General features: G+C 49.1%; 1 protein-coding gene across 2 annotated transcripts in view; it reads left to right on the top strand.

Annotated features, from left to right (window-relative positions):
- TOGARAM1 (TOG array regulator of axonemal microtubules 1) overlaps window positions 1-18,454 on the top strand; it is a 34,716-nt gene that overhangs the window by 15,230 nt on the left and 1,032 nt on the right. The window contains exons 7-20 of one of the 2 annotated variants that reach the window (XM_054286834.1): window positions 155-255; window positions 1,655-1,735; window positions 1,990-2,150; window positions 2,936-3,110; window positions 3,246-3,380; window positions 5,678-5,822; window positions 7,387-7,492; window positions 7,830-8,065; window positions 10,770-10,928; window positions 11,078-11,204; window positions 11,348-11,466; window positions 13,289-13,478; window positions 16,029-16,248; window positions 16,530-16,616. In XM_054286834.1, coding sequence (XP_054142809.1) covers window positions 155-255; window positions 1,655-1,735; window positions 1,990-2,150; window positions 2,936-3,110; window positions 3,246-3,380; window positions 5,678-5,822; window positions 7,387-7,492; window positions 7,830-8,065; window positions 10,770-10,928; window positions 11,078-11,204; window positions 11,348-11,466; window positions 13,289-13,478; window positions 16,029-16,248; window positions 16,530-16,616 — 2,042 coding nt within the window. Of the gene's footprint in view, window positions 1-154; window positions 256-1,654; window positions 1,736-1,989; window positions 2,151-2,935; window positions 3,123-3,245; window positions 3,381-5,677; window positions 5,823-7,386; window positions 7,493-7,829; window positions 8,066-10,769; window positions 10,929-11,077; window positions 11,205-11,347; window positions 11,467-13,288; window positions 13,479-16,028; window positions 16,249-16,529; window positions 16,617-18,454 lie in introns of both variants that reach the window. The other variant, XM_054286833.1, reaches the window with a different exon arrangement.

Raw genomic sequence — 18,454 nt, 5'->3', positions numbered from 1 at the left:
AAATAATTCCCACTGAATTCTGTTCCTGCTCAGGGTGAACGTTTCTGGCAATAGTGGGAATAGTTTTGCCATGGAGAAGCTGAAATCTGTTGGTTCTGGCTGAGCTGTGACCATTGTGCAGAATCGCATCTATAAAATGTGTTTGTGTGCACAGGTCAGACACTTTCCCAGCACTTGGCAGCAAATCCCATCCTGCAGAAGCATCTCCAGCCAGGCCCAGAGAGCCAGAGGGGGCAGAGCATCCCCCCAGCACAGGTATGTTCCTGTCAGTGCCCACCTGAGGGGCACAGTGCCCCTGGGCTGGGCACTGAGCCCACATCCCTCTAGCCAAGGGAATTTCCACCTGCTCTGGGCCAAACTGGGATTTCGGGGGGCTCAGTGAGGAGTGCAGCTCATTCCTGTGGGAATTGAGGCGAGGTGCTGCTGGTGTGCTTCACCCTCCCAGGCTTTCACTGCAGCTCCCTGAACTCTGGGGGATCATTGGTGTTCAGGAACACACAATCACAGAATGATTCTGTGCTTTTCTTGCTTTTATTGGAGAGCTCTGGCTGTCAGGGGTGCAGACCCAAAGCTGACTCCAACATGGGCTCAGGATGAGCACGTTTTTATACACTTATTGTTTATAACTACATATTAATTACTAAACTTACATTGTTCTATTGTATGCATTGATTTCATCCAAGCATGGATTTTGTAATTTCCATCAACCCCCAAACATCATTTCTCGTGATTCTTGTTACAATTAAACAATAAGTATATCCAATTACCAAACAATCATCACATTTAACAATCATATCATTTATCATAGTCATTAAATGATTACACAGGTGCAATTTCACATGATCCAGTAAAGCCTAACATTTTCCCAGGAACAACCAGGCCCAGCCTTTCTTGCCACCTCCCCTGATTACCCCTTGATTTTAGAAACCTTTTATCCTATACTATGAGGATTATTTGTGTTTAATCAGTTCTGGTTCTGCTGGATGGAGGAAAGGCACTGAGGGAGCTGTGTCCACAGGCTGTCCCTCCATCCCTTGTCCCCAGTCCCTCTCCAGCTCTCCTGGAGCCCCTTCAGGCCCTGCCAGGGGCTCTGAGCTCTCCCTGGAGCCTTCTCCTCTCCAGGGAGCATTCCCAGCTCTCCCTGGAGCCTTCTCCTCTCCAGGGAACATTCCCAGCTCCCCCTGGAGCCTTCTCCTCTCCAGGGAGCATTCCCAGCTCTCCCTGGAGCCTTCTCCTCTCCAGGGAACATTCCCAGCTCCCCCTGGAGCCTTCTCCTCTCCAGGGAGCATTCCCAGCTCTCCCTGGAGCCTTCTCCTCTCCAGGGGAACATTCCCAGCTCTCCCTGGAGCCTTCTCCTCTCCAGGGAGCATTCCCAGCTCTCCCTGGAGCCTTCTCCTCTCCAGGGGAGCATTCCCAGCTCTCCCTGGAGCCTTCTCCTCTCCAGGGGAGCATTCCCAGCCTGGCTCCAGGCTCCTGTCAGTGCGATGTGAGCATCCCTCACATGGGTGTTCAACAGATCCTGCTGGCTTCAGCACCTGGCAATGCCCTGGTTCAGCAAAGGGATCAATCCAGATGTGGGGTGACATTTTAGGAGGATGGAACATCCCAGAGCAGAACCAGCATGATGGACAGTGAGTGTTCTTTGTGCTTTCAGGCCCTGCAGAGTCAGTGCCTGGTTTTGCACCAAAGGATGATCTGGGATTCTCATCTGGAGACGTTGCTGTGGTTGGCACAGGTACTGCAGACCCAGAATCATCCCCTGTGTCTCTCTGAGTTATGAAATGAGGGCAGATGTGCCTTTGTAGGGTGGGAGAGGAACAAAAAGATCTGTGCAATGTTGTAGATCGTTCACAATCCCCAGTTCAATGGGAGCACAAAGAATGATGTCTGAAGGTGTTGCAGCTCCTCATAGACATTCCAGTCTGGAGTGAGGTGCTTTGATGTCCCTTCCATCCCCCAGCAGCCTGTGACCCCTGTTCTGCCCTCCAGGTGTTTTTGGGAGCCCTCCTGGCCCAGCTGCCGGCCAGCCCGTGCCCTGTGTGGCCAGTGGGGATGCCCAGGGTGCCAGGGAGGGAGCAGAGGCTGCCCCAGGGAGAAGCTTCCAGAACAGCCCTTCCCGTTGCTGTTCTCGTGCAGGGAAGGAAGGAGAGGTAAGAAGTGCCCAGCCTGGTGGGTGTGGGGGGAAGCCAGCCCTGCTCACTCACACTCTGCTGGGCCAGCAGGAGTTTCACTGGAGCAGCCAAAGCCTTGGGGCTGCTGTGTCTGTTTTGGAGCCACCTGGCTGTGCCAGGAGCTTCCCACCGTGCTCACATCCCTGGAGAGGGGCTGCAGGGAGGAGTGGGGCTGGAAATGCCCTCCCTGACTCCCACAGCACAAGCAGACGTGGAAGGAGGGATTGGCAGGCTGGGATCAGGTGTGGTTTCCCCAGGATGAACAAATCCAGCTCCAATCAGATTTTCTTAAAAGCCTTCCTGAATATTTGGCCGTAATCTGGTCTCTGAAGAGTGGTGCTGTTTGTTAAAAACTATTTACAAATGTAAATGGAGCAAGATTCATCTGAGTGAGCTGTGATAGAAAGCAAAAAAAACATTGAAATGGAGCTCTTTCTGCAAGCCCTTAGAGTAACATCTGAAGAATACTGAAACTTGAAGTAAATGATTTACAGTGTCTTAATTTTCTAATTTCCCCTGAACATGTGAACCCTTGGCAGGGTCAGATTCAAATCAGTAAATTGATTAAATTTAAAAAACTGAACTTAAATTTAACTGGGTTAAATTTTTTTGCTGAGTTTTCCTGAGGCACAAAAAGAGTCATAAACACAGTAGAGAGAAAGGTCAGATCAGAGAAGATCCTGATTGCTCATGCTGACCTTGGCCAGCATCAGGAACTGGGGGTTCAGTTCTGGGGTAAATTGTGCTTGATTTCCTTTTTGCAGATAAAAGTGACCTTGTCAAAATCTGCTCAGGAGAAGCTGAGGAGGAGGAGGAAAGAAGACAAAGAGCACAACCATAAAGAGCAGCAGGAAGGCAAAGACTTGGAAGGGAAGGAAGAATTCCCTTGGGAAAGGATTAGACTGAGTATGAGTGAACCAGAGAAACTCACAGCAGAAAGTGAGGATGAGGGTTTGTCTTTAATGAATATTCCCTGTTCAATGCTGCTGAAGTGGAAATTAGGGCTGGTAATGCTCAGTTTTAACTTGCTTCTGATTGGTTTTGTTGTGTTTTGGACATTTTCTTCTTTCCTAGGGTTTAGTCTCTGTGGGGATTTACTGACATCACCAAGAAATGGATCTTTGTCCTTAGAAAATGTGGCCTTGAACCCTTCCCTGAAAAGAACCTCCAGTTTGAAGAGGTCCAAGTGTTCATCCTTGCTAGATTCTGGTAAGCTGGGGCAGGAACTCTTAAAATATGTGGGTAGGTGGAGTGGGACAGTTTCAAAATACAATTTATTTGTGCGGGGGACAGTCCTGAGGTGCTCTGGAAGATCAGTGCTGTGGGGCTGGAGGGGATTTAATTCCTCAGTGGGGATTCCATTGGTCATTTTTCATCTGTGAGGGAGTTCATGAAACATCAGAGGCTTTTAGTTGGATCGGGATCTGAAATGATACAATGCATTAACAGCAAACTGACTCCTCCCTCCCCAAACCCTTCTGGGTACATTTTGGCACTGAATTGCCTTTAAAATAGACAGTAGGAAAATGTCAAGAGTAGAACCTCCTACTGATGGTGCTCAAAGGTGCCAGGGTTTGTCTGGTGTCTCTTCAAGGTTTATGAGTTATTAGCACACTGTGTATCTGTTTTTACACTAAACAGCCACTACCTTTGTGTTGGTGACTCTTAAAAGTGAAGGTTGTGTGCAAAATTGAATTTACATGAATGAAACTCTGATTGACTGCGGCTGCCCCTGGATCCCTGGGAGTGTCCAAGGCCTGGGCTTGGCCTGCCATGGTGGTGATGCCTAGAGCAGAGGCTGGGCAGAGTTCAAGGATAAAGCAGGGATTTGTTAAAAGGAACTAATTCCCTCACAGGACACACCTTGGGCAGTGATGCTGAGAGCTCCCTGGAGCAGAGCTGGGCACAGTTAAAGGATAAAGCAGGGATTTGTTAAAAGGAAATAATTCCCTCACAGGACACACCTTGGGCAGTGATACCTGAGGGGCTCCCTGGAGCAGAGCTGGGCACAGTTAAAGGATAAAGCAGGGATTTGTTAAAAGGAAATAATTCCCTCACAGGACACACCTTGGGCAGTGATAACCTGAGGGGCTCCCTGGAGCAGAGCTGGGCACAGTTAAAGGATAAAGCAGGGATTTATTCAAGGGCCTCACAGGACACACCTTGGGCAGTGCAGGAGCCCAGCCAGGGCTGCAGCCCAGAGGGACCCAGGGTCAGGAGCTCTCACACTTTGATCAGCTTTGGTCCATTTCCATGTTGGGGTTCCAATCCCAGCTCAGGTGATGCAGTCCCACCCTCCCAGGCTGCTCTCCTCCATCCCCTGTTTGCACTTTTGGGGCTGGAGCTGCAGCAGTGCCCTTGGTTCTGGGGCTGGAAAAGGATTGAGAGTGCCTGAGGGGAGGAAAGGATTGTTGTGTGGGGCTGAGGAGAGGAAAGGATTGTTCTGTGGGGCTGAGCTGTGAGGAGAGCGGCTGGCACTGTGTGTGGAGTGCAGAGTTGTGAACCAATGCAGTGCAGAGTCTGGAAAACACAAAAGCTGAAACTGAAGGCATCGGTGGGAGGTGTCCCTGCCCACGGGTGGGATTTCAGCTCCTCCCAACCCAAACCACTCTGGGTCTGGCGTCCTTTGCAAACCCTGTTTCCTGCAGCAGCACTCTGTGCATCAGTGTTGTTTGTTCTGTGCCTGCCTGCAGCTGGCAGAGCCACTTATGGTGTGTCCCCTGTCACTGGTGGTGTCTCCCATGTCACTGATGGTGTGTCCCCTGTCACTGATGCCGTGTCCCCTATCACTGATGGTGTGTCTGTGTCACTGATGGTGTGTCTGTGTCAGAGCTGTGTCCCGTGTCACTGATGGTGTGTCCCCTATCACTGATGGCGTGTCCCGTGTCACTGATGGCGTGTCTGTGTCAGAGCTGTGTCCCGTGTCACTGATGGTGTGTCCCCTATCACTGATGGCGTGTCCCCTGTCACTGATGGCGTGTCCCCTATCACTGATGGCGTGTCCCGTGTCACTGATGGTGTGTCTGTGTCAGAGCTGTGTCCCGTGTCACTGATGGCGTGTCCCCTGTCACTGATGGCGTGTCCTGTGTCACTGATGGTGTGTCTGTGTCAGAGCTGTGTCCCGTGTCACTGATGGTGTGTCTCAGGGCGTATCCCCTGTCGCTGATGGCATGTCCTGTGTCACTGATAGTGTGTCCCATGTCAGAGCGGTGTCCTGTGCCAGAGGTGTGTCCCCTGTCCCTGCTGGTGTCCCCTGTCCCTGATGCTGTGTCCCTTGGCATGTCCCGTGTCCCTGACGGGTGTGTCCCTGTCCCTGCTGGTGTCCCGTGTCCCTAGCAGTGTGTCCCTGTCACGATGCTGTGTCCCCTGACGGTGTCCCTGTCCCTGACGGTGTCCCTGTCACGATGCTGTGTCCCATGGCGTGTCCCTGTCCCTGACGCTGTGTCCCTGTCACGATGCTGTGTCCCCTGACGGTGTCCCTGTCCCTGACGGTGTCCCTGTCGCAGAGGAGCCGTGTCCGGGCCGGGGCCGCTGCCGGGAGCCGCCGGTGACGCGGAGCCCCGAGGTGCTGGACCCGGCCGAGCTGCTGCCCTTCCCCCGGCCCGAGCCCGCCCTGGCAGAGGCGCTGGCACTGCTGGCTGACCACGACTGGTGCGTGCGGGGCTGGGCACGGGGATGGGCACGGGCATGGGGCTGGGCACGGGGCTGGGCACGGGGCTGGGCAGGGAGGGCACGGGGCTGGGCAGGGAGGGATTGGGTCTGGGCAGGGAGGGCACGGGGCTGGGCTCGGGGCTGGGCACGGGGCTGGGCACGGCGGGCACGGGGCTGGGCAGGTGTGGTACACAGCACAGGGCAGAGACAGCCAGGGCACTGAGTGGGAGAGGAGAGAAACAGGGTGGGAAATGGATTTGCAGGGAATTTTTAAAGTTTGACAGGAGGTTTGCATAGTATGTGTTTGGATGTGAACAAATACATACTGGGTAAATATAAAAGTTTTTAAAAATAGGAGGTTTTAAAACACCCCTCAGTTACCCCATCTCCGGGTCAGAAAAGGACTAAATCCAACAGCGGCGTTCAGTCAAGTTTGAGATGAAGGGATCTTTGTAAATTAGGGCTGGGAACTGGGGCTCCAGAGGCTGGGGGAGTCAGAGTCTAAGGTCTGGAGAGGCACCAGCAGCACCTTCCTGGGGCTCTGTGTAAAATCAGCAGCACCTTCCTGGGGCTCTGTGTAAAATCAGCAGCACCTTCCTGGGGCTCTGTGAAAAATCAGCAGCCCAGCCCTGGGGCTCTGTGTAAAATCAGCAGCACCTTCCTGGGGCTCTGTGTAAAATCAGCAGCACCTTCCTGGGGCTCTGTGAAAAATCAGCAGCCCAGCCCTGGGGCTCTGTGTAAAATCAGCAGCCCAGCCCTGGGGCTCTGTGTAAAATCAGCAGCCCAGCCCTGGGGCTCTGTGTAAAATCAGCAGCACCTTCCTGGGGCTCTGTGAAAAATCAGCAGCCCAGCCCTGGGGCTCTGTGTAAAATCAGCAGCCCAGCCCTGGGGCTCTGTGTAAAATCAGCAGCACCTTCCTGGGGCTCTGTGTAAAATCAGCAGCCCAGCCCTGGGGCTCTGTGTAAAATCAGCAGCACCTTCCTGGGGCTCTGTGTAAAATCAGCAGCCCAGCCCTGGGGCTCTGTGTAAAATCAGCAGCCCATCCTTGGTGCTTTGTATGGAATAAAAGCATCTCTTGGGAATAAAAGCTTCCTGACTTGGGATGTGCTTACAGAGCTGCTCCCCCTGTTTGGGAAAGGAAACAGATCTTTAATTGCCACTGGTGCCAGCTGGGAGCAGAGCTGTGGGTGCTGTGCTGGAACAGTCCCACAGGAAAAGACGGATTTGTTTGGAGAGTTTCCTGCTTTATTTCCTGCCTGGCAGGGTGGGCAGCCCTGGCACAGGTGCCCAGAGCAGCTGTGGCTGCCCCTGGATCCCTGGCAGTGCCCAAGGCCAGGCTGGACATTGGGACACCCTGGGACAGTGGGAGGTGTCCCTGCCATGGCAGGGCTGGCACTGGGGGGGATTTGAAGTCCTTTTGAACTCAGACCACTCTGGGATTATTTCTCATTGCTTTATTTTGCCATCCAATTTGTTTGCTATTTGATTCCTTACAACTCCACACTTGAATATTTTAATGAGACCTTTCAAAAGGATGGAATTGAAATATTATTTTTTCACGCAGGGAGAAGAAAATTGAAGGTCTGAACTTTGTCAGGTGCTTGTCTGCCTACCATGCCCCTATTCTGACTGCAAAGCTCCATGAAACAACTCTGGCTGTGGCTCAAGAGGTTAAATTTTCCTATCAGACTATTCCACTGGCCCTCTGTGTGTAAATATGTATTTTACAGCTCTCTGAAATGATTTATGCTCACCTCTGAGTTTTCCTCAACTGAGCAGTCTCAAGGATGATTTGAGACTCAGAGGCTGAGAAAATGTAGATTTTAACTTTATAACATTTTTATGAGTGTGTATTTTAATTCTCACCCATTGTCAATCACGTTAGAAATGTGTTTCTCAGTTGCTTGTAATGTTACTTAAAAATGACAAAGGGCAAAGATGAATATTTATTTTGAAGTCTCTCTGATCAACATTATTCATTGTTTTTTGGGTTTTTCCTGTGTGCAGGTCAAGAATTTACGCTCAGGTGTTTCTCGAGCTGCTGTGGTCTGTTTAGGGGATTTGTTCACCCACCTGAAAAAGAGCATGGATCAAGAAGTAGATAATGCAGTAAAAGTCCTTTTGCACAAAGCTGGGGAATCCAACACTTTTATAAGGGAAGAGGTAGACAAGGCACTGAAGGCCATGGTTAATAATGTGACTCCAGCACGTGCACTTTGTTCTCTTATAAATGGAGGGCAAAGGTAATTCCTATCAAGACTTTATAAAGAATATTGTGAATAGAGTAATTTATCAAATGTAGGCTTTTTACCTTCAAGTCACAGTACAGTAGACAGAAATTTGAAAACCAGTAAATCAGCTGTGCTAAACCTCTACGCAGGGCAATGTTTGTTGGCATAAATTGAATTAAAGCCCCTCTGTTCCTTTCTGTGCATTGTGTAAGGGGTTGGCTGTTGACTTTGGTGTATTTTCTGGCTGTTTTGCACCACTTCAGTGATTTTATTTGCTGTTACTGTATATTCTTGGGGAGCTGCTGTTTTGCTTTGCCTGGTAAAGCTGACATAATGTTCTTTCTTTTCCTCCTTTGCTCTGCAGTCAGTTCCTGCCTTGGCCACTTCTCAGCACCTCTCTTTATTTAGAAAACTGATTTATAACTTCCACTTCTCTAGCAGCATCTATCTTGCTTGATTCCTCCTCTCTAGGCTGAGCCTTTGTGTCCGCATTTTAATTTCCTTCTCAGTGCCATTCTTTTGTGGAGTTAATTCCCTTCTTTCCCTGGCCCTGATCAATCAGTCTGTGTTCCTTTTCCATCCTCATTCACTGCTCACCACATCTGAGCCACCCCCTGGTGCTTCCTCTCCTCTCTGCCAGCCCTTGGTGGCATTTCCAGGCTCCATTTCCCTTCATGACACTTTTCAGGTGCTCCATTCAAAATCTCTCCACAGATTTCCTGCACAGCTCCAACCCTCAGAGTTGCAAATGTTCTCTTTTGTTTCCTGAGCAGCTGCTGGTTGGGGATACATGGATTCTGTCTCCTGACAGCTCTGCTGCACTTCCCTGCTCTGTAAACTGAAAGGCAGAAGTCAGCCTTGGGATTTCCATTCTTTTATGAATTATTGGGGTTCAGACTGACTTGGGATGGATGTCCCACCCCTGGAATAGTCCAAGGCCAGGCTGGACAGGGCTGGGAGCAGCCTGGGGTAGGGGAAGGTGTCCTTTTCCATGGATTTGTGACCTCCCGACCCAAAGCAGGCTGATCCCATGATTGTGTGAATTCAGGAGCAGCAGGCAGGAACTGCCCGTGGCTTCATTCACACCAAGGGGCAGTGCCCTGTTGGGTTCTCCCTTCTTGGCCTCAGCCCCTTGGCCCTCCTGGGCAGGGCTATCTCTGCCAGACCTCCCCACCTTCCCTCAGATCCAAACTCACCTGCTCAGGGCTTTTCTGTAGGGATTTGTCCCCTCCACTTGGTCAGTTTGTACAGGTTTTCTGCTATCTGAGGCATCAGAATGAGCTGAATACTGCCTTTGGGCACAGATTAACCTGTTCACGGCTCACACTTTCCCAGTTCATGGAGTACAGGATGTTTTTAGTGGATAACACATCAGGGCATGGCCTAAAGGTGCAGCTTTTGTAGGCCTGGCTTTAGGAAGCTCTGGCCATGGAAAGCTCCTGGAGCACAGGCAGCTGCAGCTCCAGAGGCTGTGACAGGAATATGGAATTGCCCTTCAAAGGGGAAATCTGTGTCTCAGTAGGAAGTGAGAAAGATTGTCTGACACAACTGAAGTTCCACAAGGGATGTTCTGTCTAAGTTGGGCTGAGTTGCTTAAATTCACCACAACACAATCCTTCAGTTATGGTGTCACTTACAATTCATGGGACTTCTTAAATGCACCTGGTTTCTGCTCAGCTCCTTTCCAGCCCTCTGTGATCATGGCTCTAATGCTGGCAGCCCTGACTAGACAGAAATACTGATTCTTCATCAGCTCCAGAGTCGGGTTTGACTTTGCCAACAAGAATAATTCCAGTGGGAGGTGTCCCAGCCCATGGCAGGGCTTGGAACAAGATGAGCTTTAAGGTTCCTCCCCAGCCCAGTCTGGGATTCTGTGAGCAGAGTCCTGATCCAAGAGCACGATTCCTGGATAGAGCTGAGAGTGGTTTTACGTCAGGAATTTTAAAATCCTCTTTCTTACCTGCATGCACTGTGTTTAACTCTAAGGTGTTGTGTGCACACAAATGTTCCCCAGCTGTTTCCATGAGCAGGGGCTTGTTTGCTTCATGGAGTGAGGTGTCTCAGCCTCTCAGTTCTTGTTTTCCCCTTGAAAGTGCAGCAGGAGTTACAAGTTGTCCTCAAAGTAGCATTTTTAATCCAAATATAAAATTGGAGATATTGGAGTTTGCAGGATTTTGTTCCTGAGCACAAGTGGGACCAGCAGGGCAGCAGGATTTAGATAAAAGGATCATTTGCTGCACGAGTTTGAAAGCTGGTTCTGGCTGTTCTCTCCTTTACATCAGCACAGGTGTTTATTTTGTACAAAGCAGGGATCAGGAGACTCCTGCAGGATCTTTAGGAGTCGATTGAACACTGCTTTGGTCAATTTTAAAGTAACATCAAGTCAGTTTGCTTTAGCCAGTTTTAGTCAAGTGCCCAGGTGTGTCTCTGAGCACGGGGGCTGGTTTGTCATAGAGCTCATTGAGAGAACAGTCATATGCTTTGTAAAATGAAATTGCCTGAATGAAAACTGGAACTGAAACTCCAAATCCCACTGCCTGAGCCCGGGGGTTATCGGAAGGTGTCGCTGTCCATGGCGGGGGATGGGCCCGGAGGTGCCTTGCAGCCGTTGCCGTGGGCTTTGCTCGGGATGCCCTGGCTGCAGGGCGGGGGGCTGTGAGCGGCCCTGCGGCAGGGCTGTCCCTCAGGCCGTGTCCCTCCCTCCCTCCCTCCCCAGCCACCTGCACTCGGCCGTGAGGAGATGCACAGCCCAGCACGTGGGGGACATCGTGCAGCGCCTGGGCCCCGAGCGCCTGCTGGCCGCGGGCCGGCCCGTGGCTGAGCGGCTGCTGCCCGCCGTGGCCAGGTTTGTGCAGGACAGCTCCCAGCAGACACGGTGAGCACACCTTCCCAGCTCCCTCAGCCTCTCCTGGGGCTCCATTCCCTTCCCTGGACACAACCTTCCTGCACATTTCCATTTTGGAATAACACACCTGGAATGACAAAGCCAGTCCCTGTTCTGGATGTCCTGGTGCTCTCCTGCAGGTACTATGGGAGGAGGATGCTCTTCAGCATGATGGCTCATCCTGACTTGGATAAGATCCTGGAGAAGTTTGTGCCCCCCAAGGATTTGCCTTACATTAAGGAAACTGTTGGCAGCCTACGAGAGAAGGTGTGTGGGAAAGCTCTTGTGTAGCACCTGGGGCAGCTGGAGGTGTCCTGGGGACTCTTGGGTGTGGACAATCGCAGCACTGCAGCCACAGTGATTCCCTGTGCTTCCCCTGGTCCATGAGTTCCTGCTGTGCCTTTGTGCAGGGCCTGGGGGAGATGCCCTTGGATACACCCTCAGCCAAAGGGAGGCGTTCCCAGACTGGAAGTGTTGGACATTTGAGGTCGTCCTCTACTTGCAGAGATGCTCCCATCATCCCAGACAGGTAATGACTCCATTGTCCTGGGAGGAACATGGCCAAGGGGGGAGCACAGAAACCACACAGGGCTGGGAAAGTTAAACATCCCTCAAGGAAGAGCAGAGGCTTGATCTAACTGTTAGTGACTGGAGAACAGTGACATGAATAAGGTAATTGCAGCAGTTATGATGGGCTATAGGTAACAGTTAAGGTATAGATCGGTTCTGCTGTATGAAGGTGCTCAGCACAGAAAAGTCTATAATGCATTGGAACCTAAACTAAGGGTGTCCAGGGCTGCCTGCAGCTGGAGCTGACAGCTGTGGGCACAGCTCTGTCACCCACGGCCCTGGGCTGCTGTGACACCTTGGGTACAATAAACTGCATTAGGAGAGCCCCTGGAGCCCCACATCCCTCATTTAGGCTCTTGCATGGATCCATGAAACATGAGCTGCCATCAAGGCCAAACCCTGGGATCTGGGGGATCAGGATAACTCTGGGGAGGCCCTGTGGTGCACACAGGTGCAGGATGGTGGGAAGCTGTGTGGATTAATCCTGCCTCGAGCAAAGACAAACCCATCCCTGGGGCTGTCTCTGCTCAGGGGCCTGGCTGCCCCTGGATCCCTGCAGTGCCCAAGGCCAGGCTGGACATTGGGGCACCCTGGGACAGTGGGAGGTGTCCCTGCCATGGCAGGGGTGGCACTGGGTGGGATTTGAGGTTCCTTTCAACCCCAGCCATTTCGTGGGTTGTGATTGAATGAGCTGAAAAAGAAGCACCCCCAGATTAAAAGCGAGCCAAAAACTGCATCCAAGCACATGGAGTTCAGAGGGCTATGACTGAAGTGTCTCTTCAGAACCAGATTTCTTTAACACACCCTCCACAGTCCAAAATAATAACGGGTTCTACATTTACTGATCAATTTTGATTGCTTGTTCTATTCCCCATCCAAGCCTTGTGTTAGGAGTTGTTAGGAATTAGGAGTGAGGTCATGACTGCCTGGATGGTCTGTAAATACTTGGACAGAGAGGTGATTCCACAGGTTTTTTAATTCTTTCTATGACTCTGTAATGAAATCAGGTGCCACAGGGAATCTGTTCTTAAATATTCTAGGAAGAGCTGTTGGGTTTTCAGGTCAGCATGGAGAGGTGCTGAGGTAACACCTGCTCTGGGGTCAGCCTTTAAAGTACTCTGGGAATAAAGATTTAAACTACAGTAAGTTTGGGGGGGTTGTGACCCATTGATGTAAGGGAAGTTCCTAATTGTTCCCAGTCACAAAACCAGCTGCATTTAGAGCAGAGTGGATATGAGACTTTGGGAACAACAATTACTATTGGGTGATTGTGATGATGTTCACAGGGGTCTTATGTTGAAGGAAGAGATGGAGATCTGACTCTATATTTCAGAGGGCTGATTTATTATTTTATGATATATACTACACTAAAACTATACTAAAAGACTAGAAGAAAAGGTTTTCAGAAGATCAGCTAAGCTAAGAATAGAAAAGAATGATAACAAAGGTTTGTGGCTCAGACAGAGAGTCTGAGCCAGCTGACTGTGATTGGCCATTAATTACAAACATCCACATGAGACCAATCCCAGATGCACCTGTTGCATTCCACAGCAGCAGATAATCATTGTTTACATTTTGTTCCTGAGGCTTCTCAGGAAGAAAAAATCTTAAGGAAAGGATTTTCCATAAAAAGATGTCTGCGACAGGTGATTTCTTTTTAATTCACCACATTTAAGGTGAAACTTTGTGTTTACTTCTGCTGCTTGCACTTAGATGGGAAGAGAAGGTATGGGATGAGCCTCCTGTTCAGACTCATGGAGCAGCATTTCCCTTTGGCACAGGGACTGCACGGAGAGCCAGGAGGCCCCTCGGAGAGCAGCCCCTCGCAGCGCCCTGGAGAGCGAGGAGTTCCTCAGGGACCTCGTGGGCTCGCTGAACGCCAGAGATTTCCGCGAGCGCATCCGCGGGGTGCGCCAGCTGCTGCTGGACACGGAGAGCAGCCCGGGCCTGGTGCTCGCCAACATGGTCAGGGTAAGCGGCACTGTCCTGGGTGGAGGCTCAGGGGGTGGCAGTCCCCTCTCAGAATCCCAGCTACCAGTGCAACAGAAGGGCCACAGCCCGGGCCTGGGGTAGAACTCAGGATAACTTTATTAAATAGCAGAACTCCCCCTCCCCAAGGTCCCAGGACCCCAAACTGGGGGCAAACAATGGATTATAAACTGGGGGAAGTCTCAGGGGAGGATACAATGTTCAACTAATCAGGAGAACTGTCGTCGTTATCGTGCCAGAGTTCTATTGTCAGTACATTGCAAGGGTTCCACATTGCTAGAGTTTCATACCTCCTCAATAGTTCTTGCAGGCAGCTCCTCTAGGCACTGACTGTTCCTTATCCTCACAGTAGCCAACTGACTCCAGTTCCCCCTCAGCCAACCAACCCACTCTTTTATAACACTCTTCTTATTGGCTACAGCCATGACCTGTTAACATCAGGCCTGCTCCTAATCTTTAATAATTAACTCAGCTGCAGCTCTTTTGGGGATAAGATTACATTCTATACCACCTTCATTTACCCATGCTATATCCCCCTACAGAGACCTGGGGGTGGAACACAAGGTGACGAATATAAGGTGTGTAAAACAATGAAAGATTTCAAGGAAGGAGAACAGCTTCAGTGAACTAATGGGGTTTGAAAGAATACAAAACTGACTAGGAAGTTTCTAGGTGAAAGGGAAGGTTCAGGGAGAGATTGGTATTTCATGGAAGGAGGAGTAAAGAAAGTTCTGGGGAAGGGGTATGGGTAGAAGGGGTTTAAAACTTGGCAGAAAATAGCTAGGTAACAAACAAAAAACTAACACTTAACTAAACTAAATAACAATAAAGGAACAAGTCTAGTTTTAAAAACATAAAATACAAAACGGGCCATCTGTGCCACTCTAAAGGCAGAGAAAAGGACAGCATAGAGAAATTACAAAATTACAAATTAAACAGCAAGCATGTTAATAAAGCTAAAAAGCTCACTACAACAGGTAACACTGGGATTCAGAGGGCTCAGAGCTGGGCAGATGCCTCACGTTTAGCTTTTGTATTTTTCACATTCTGTGCTGCTTTAGTGTGAGGGTCTGGGCTCCATATCAGGGCATGGTGAGCTCTGTGCACAGAGCAGGGAGACAAAACAATTCCTGCTCCAGCTGGGCACCAAGGACAAATGATCCAAATCTCAGCCCCAGAGCACAAACACCGTGGGCTGGAGAGAGAAAAACAAGCAGGGTGGGACTGCCTGGGCTAAAGCTGGAATGGGACAATGAACTGCAAGGTGCAAATGGAGCAGAACTGATCCCAGGGACAGAGCCCGTGCCCGGCCGTGCATTTTGGGGCCATTTTGGTTGATCTTGGGTGCAGCCCTGGCTGGGCTCTGGTGCTGCCCAAGGTGGATCCATGGAGGAGATGCTTTGAATAAATCCCTGCTTTATTCTGGAACTCCATCCAGCCTCTGCTCTGGGGCAGCCTGCACAAGGCATCAGGGTCACCAAGTTTTATGGGAGAGTCTTGGATCCTTCTTGGAATAAGGATGATGGACAGAGAGCACTGAGGAGCAGGGGGGTCTATGTGAGGCACTAAGGGAGGACAGGAAGGGAACAGGAGGAAAAATGTGGAATTTTTCACTCAGGGCACTTTTGAACCACTGCCCTGAAAAGTTGTGTCTGACCCATCCCTGGAAGTGTCCGAGGCCAGGTTGGATGAGGCTTGGAGCAGCCTGGGATGGTGGAACGTGCCCCTGAGGATGGCAGGGGGTGGGATGGGATGGGCTTTAACATCTCTTCCCATGGAAACCAGTCTGTGATTCCATGATTTCTGGAATCTTTGTGCTGTTTTTCACGCCACTCTTGGGTAAATATCAAATATGGAATAGCTGTGAAAAAAGAAGAAAGGATTAATGTAAAACTGTCTCTAAGTAGTGTTACAAGTTTGTGTGTGGGAGAAGGTGAGGAAAGTGTTATGCCAAATTTACTGTGCTAAAGCTCGGGATGAGGGTCCTGTCCAATAGGAAAGGAGGTTCTGTAGGAGAAAGAAACATCCAGCAGCTATAAATTAAAGACAAATACAATGAAAGGAAACCAAGCTTGTCCTCCAGCAGTGCCATATCTTTGTGTGGAATGATGGAATTGTGCTCTGGAACCTCCTGGTGTCCAATCTGTGGATGGGTTGGAAACTTTCAGACATTCCTTGTGCTGAACAGAGCCATGTCTCCCTAAAAATACTGGCTGGCAGGAACTCTGGGTCACAGTGAGAGTTACTGTGCCTGGAGTCACTGCACTGCAGGGCTTCAGATCAGATTAATGCATGGGGTTAAAATAGCAAATCTGGGTTCACTTGCTCAAAAGTCATCCCAGGTGTTTGCATATCCCAGAATTCCAGAATCTAGAGTGGTTTGGGTCAGAAGGGACCTCACAGAACATCTGTTTCCAGCCCCTGGCGATAGCAGAGCCATCATCAAGGTGTCCAATTAAAGGGCAGCACTAAAGCAGGTAATGAGCTTTATTGATTCCCAGTTCCATGGCTGCTGCTTGGATGCTTTTCCAGATCTTTGATGCCTTCAAGCCTCGCTTGCACGACTCCAACAGCAAAGTGACCCAGGTGGCTTTGGAGGCCATGCACAGGATGATTCCACTGCTCAAAGACAATTTGTCACCTGTGATCAACATGTTGATTCCTGCCATAGTGGACAACAACCTCAACTCCAAAAACCCAGGGATTTATGCAGCTGCCACAAATGTGATCCAGGCTCTATGTCAACACTTAGGTGAGCAATTTATTTTCTCTTAATTTGAAACAGTTTTAATTGTGGTGATTAAGTTGTAAATTGAAAGTTTTACTCTTTCCAAGACTTGCACAGAGTCAGAGTTGCTGCACTGTAAAAATCATTGGGTTTATTCTCACCACACAAATCACCTTGATACTGCTCAGTAGTGCTTTGGCTATTTTTCCATAGCGTTTTCTTATTTACCTTTTCCTATATTGTGTTTATTTCCAGATAATTTAATTTCCATTTAGGAATTTATGTGTTTTGCCCTTTGCCTTTAGACACCTCCCTGCTCCTGCAGCCGTTCTGCACAAAAGCCCAGTTCCTGAGTGGAAAAGCAAAGCAGGACCTGACAGAAAAGCTGGCTGGTAAAGTGCTGCTGTCCTTTGCTTCTTTGGTTGGTTGGGTTCTCTTAATTAGAGAAATTAATTGCAAGGTGGAGGTGGGTCTGTACCTTCCCTTCTGTCTCAGGAGGTTGTGCAGCAGTTGTCACATTTCAGCTCTTTAATGGAAATTGGAGCTATTGCTGACAAAACAAAGGATTAGCATTAGTGTTATATAGTCAGATGGAAGATCTATAACTACCTGGAATTTATAAATATTTATAAATATATTAAGGATTTAATTTAAATATAAATACCTCATCTATTTAAATACCTTAAGGATTAACATTTATAAATACCTTAAGCATATAATAATTTCAACATGGCACTGTATTCCCTCTCCCAGTGCTCATTCCCTCATGCTCTTGCCAGGAATCCAGGCTGGTTTGGGTTGGAAGGGACCCCAAATCCCACCCAGAGCCACCCCTGCCATGGCAGGGACACCTCCCACTGTCCCAGGGTGCCCCAATGTCCAGCCTGGCCTTGGGCACTGCCAGGGAAGCAGCCACAGCTGCTCTGGCAATTCCAGCCCAGCCAGCAATTCCTCGAGAAAAGCTGAATTTCCATGCTTGAAATGAACAAGGAATGTCTTTAGGGGAAATACGCTTGAACCAAACATTTCCTTGGCTCATTTTCAGAGCAGTTCTGTGTGAAATGGAACTCAATAACACAATGGACAGGCTGTTCTGGAAATATCCCTAAATTTGAGGGTGTTAAACAGCCTTTAAGCAGTCCCTCTCTTGCTGGGATTTTTATATTATATATCAGAAGAGGCTGTTCTGTCAGAAAGAGAAACATTTGCTAATGAAACACTGAATTCATTCGTGAGGAAAATATTTCATCCTATAAACATACATATTTATTTTATGCATATTTTATATGTATGTGTGCAGGACCCAAAGCTGGACTCCTGATCCTTGTGGGTCCCTTCCAGCTCAGGATATTCCATCATTCTATGATTCTATATTTACAGTATAAGGCTGCTTTTTTCTTAAATATCTACTGCTTATTTGTGAGATAGAGGGGAAATTGGAAATACCAGACCTTATACTGTGAAAAATAAAGGTCCTTATGAGAATCTTAACTGAAAAAAACCCAACCTAAAATCTCCTTTATTTCTTTGAGTTTTTTAGCTTAATGGAAAAGTGTAATTATCAGCAGCACTGCTGCTACTGTGTAAACTCCTGGGAGGGATAAAAGGAGTGGTTGTGGGAAAATCTCGTATTTTTCATGGGAGCTGATGATGTTGCAGCTGCAAACTTGTGTACAGCAGCAGTTTGAGGAGATGATTTAAGTGCTTTTAAACCCCTCTCAAAGGCAGGGATCCCTTAGAAATTGTAATTTAAATGAATATTTTATTGGAAAGCGAGTACTGGAGCTGTACGCCCCTCAAAGCTGGGGATCCCATTGAAATTATAATTTAAAGTAATACTTTTATCGTGGCAGAGCTGGTGCCAGAGCTCCTTTGATCCCTCCCTCAAAGGCAGGGATCCCATCACAATTGTAATTTAAATTAGTATTTTCTCCTGGCAGAGCAGGTGCTGGTGCTGTACCCCTCTCACATGTGGGGATCCCATTGCAATTTTAACTGAAATGAGCGTTTTCTCGCAGCAGAGCTGGTACCGAAGCTGCACCCCTTTCAAAGGCAGGATCCCATCAAAATTGTAATTTAAATGAATATTTTATTGCAGAGTGAATGCCAGAGCTGTACCCCTCTCAAAGGTGGGATCCCATTGTAAGTGAAATGAGTGTTTTCTCCTGGCAGAGCTGGTGCCGGAGCTGAACCCCTCTCAAAGCTGGGGATTCCGTCAAAATTGTAATTT

This window comes from Melozone crissalis, unplaced genomic scaffold (assembly GCF_028551555.1).
Source record: "Melozone crissalis strain CALT ecotype California unplaced genomic scaffold, PUWL_Pcris_2 ptg000056l_1, whole genome shotgun sequence".
Taxonomy (NCBI): domain Eukaryota; kingdom Metazoa; phylum Chordata; class Aves; order Passeriformes; family Passerellidae; genus Melozone; species Melozone crissalis.
This window is presented reverse-complemented; position numbering and strand designations above follow the sequence as displayed.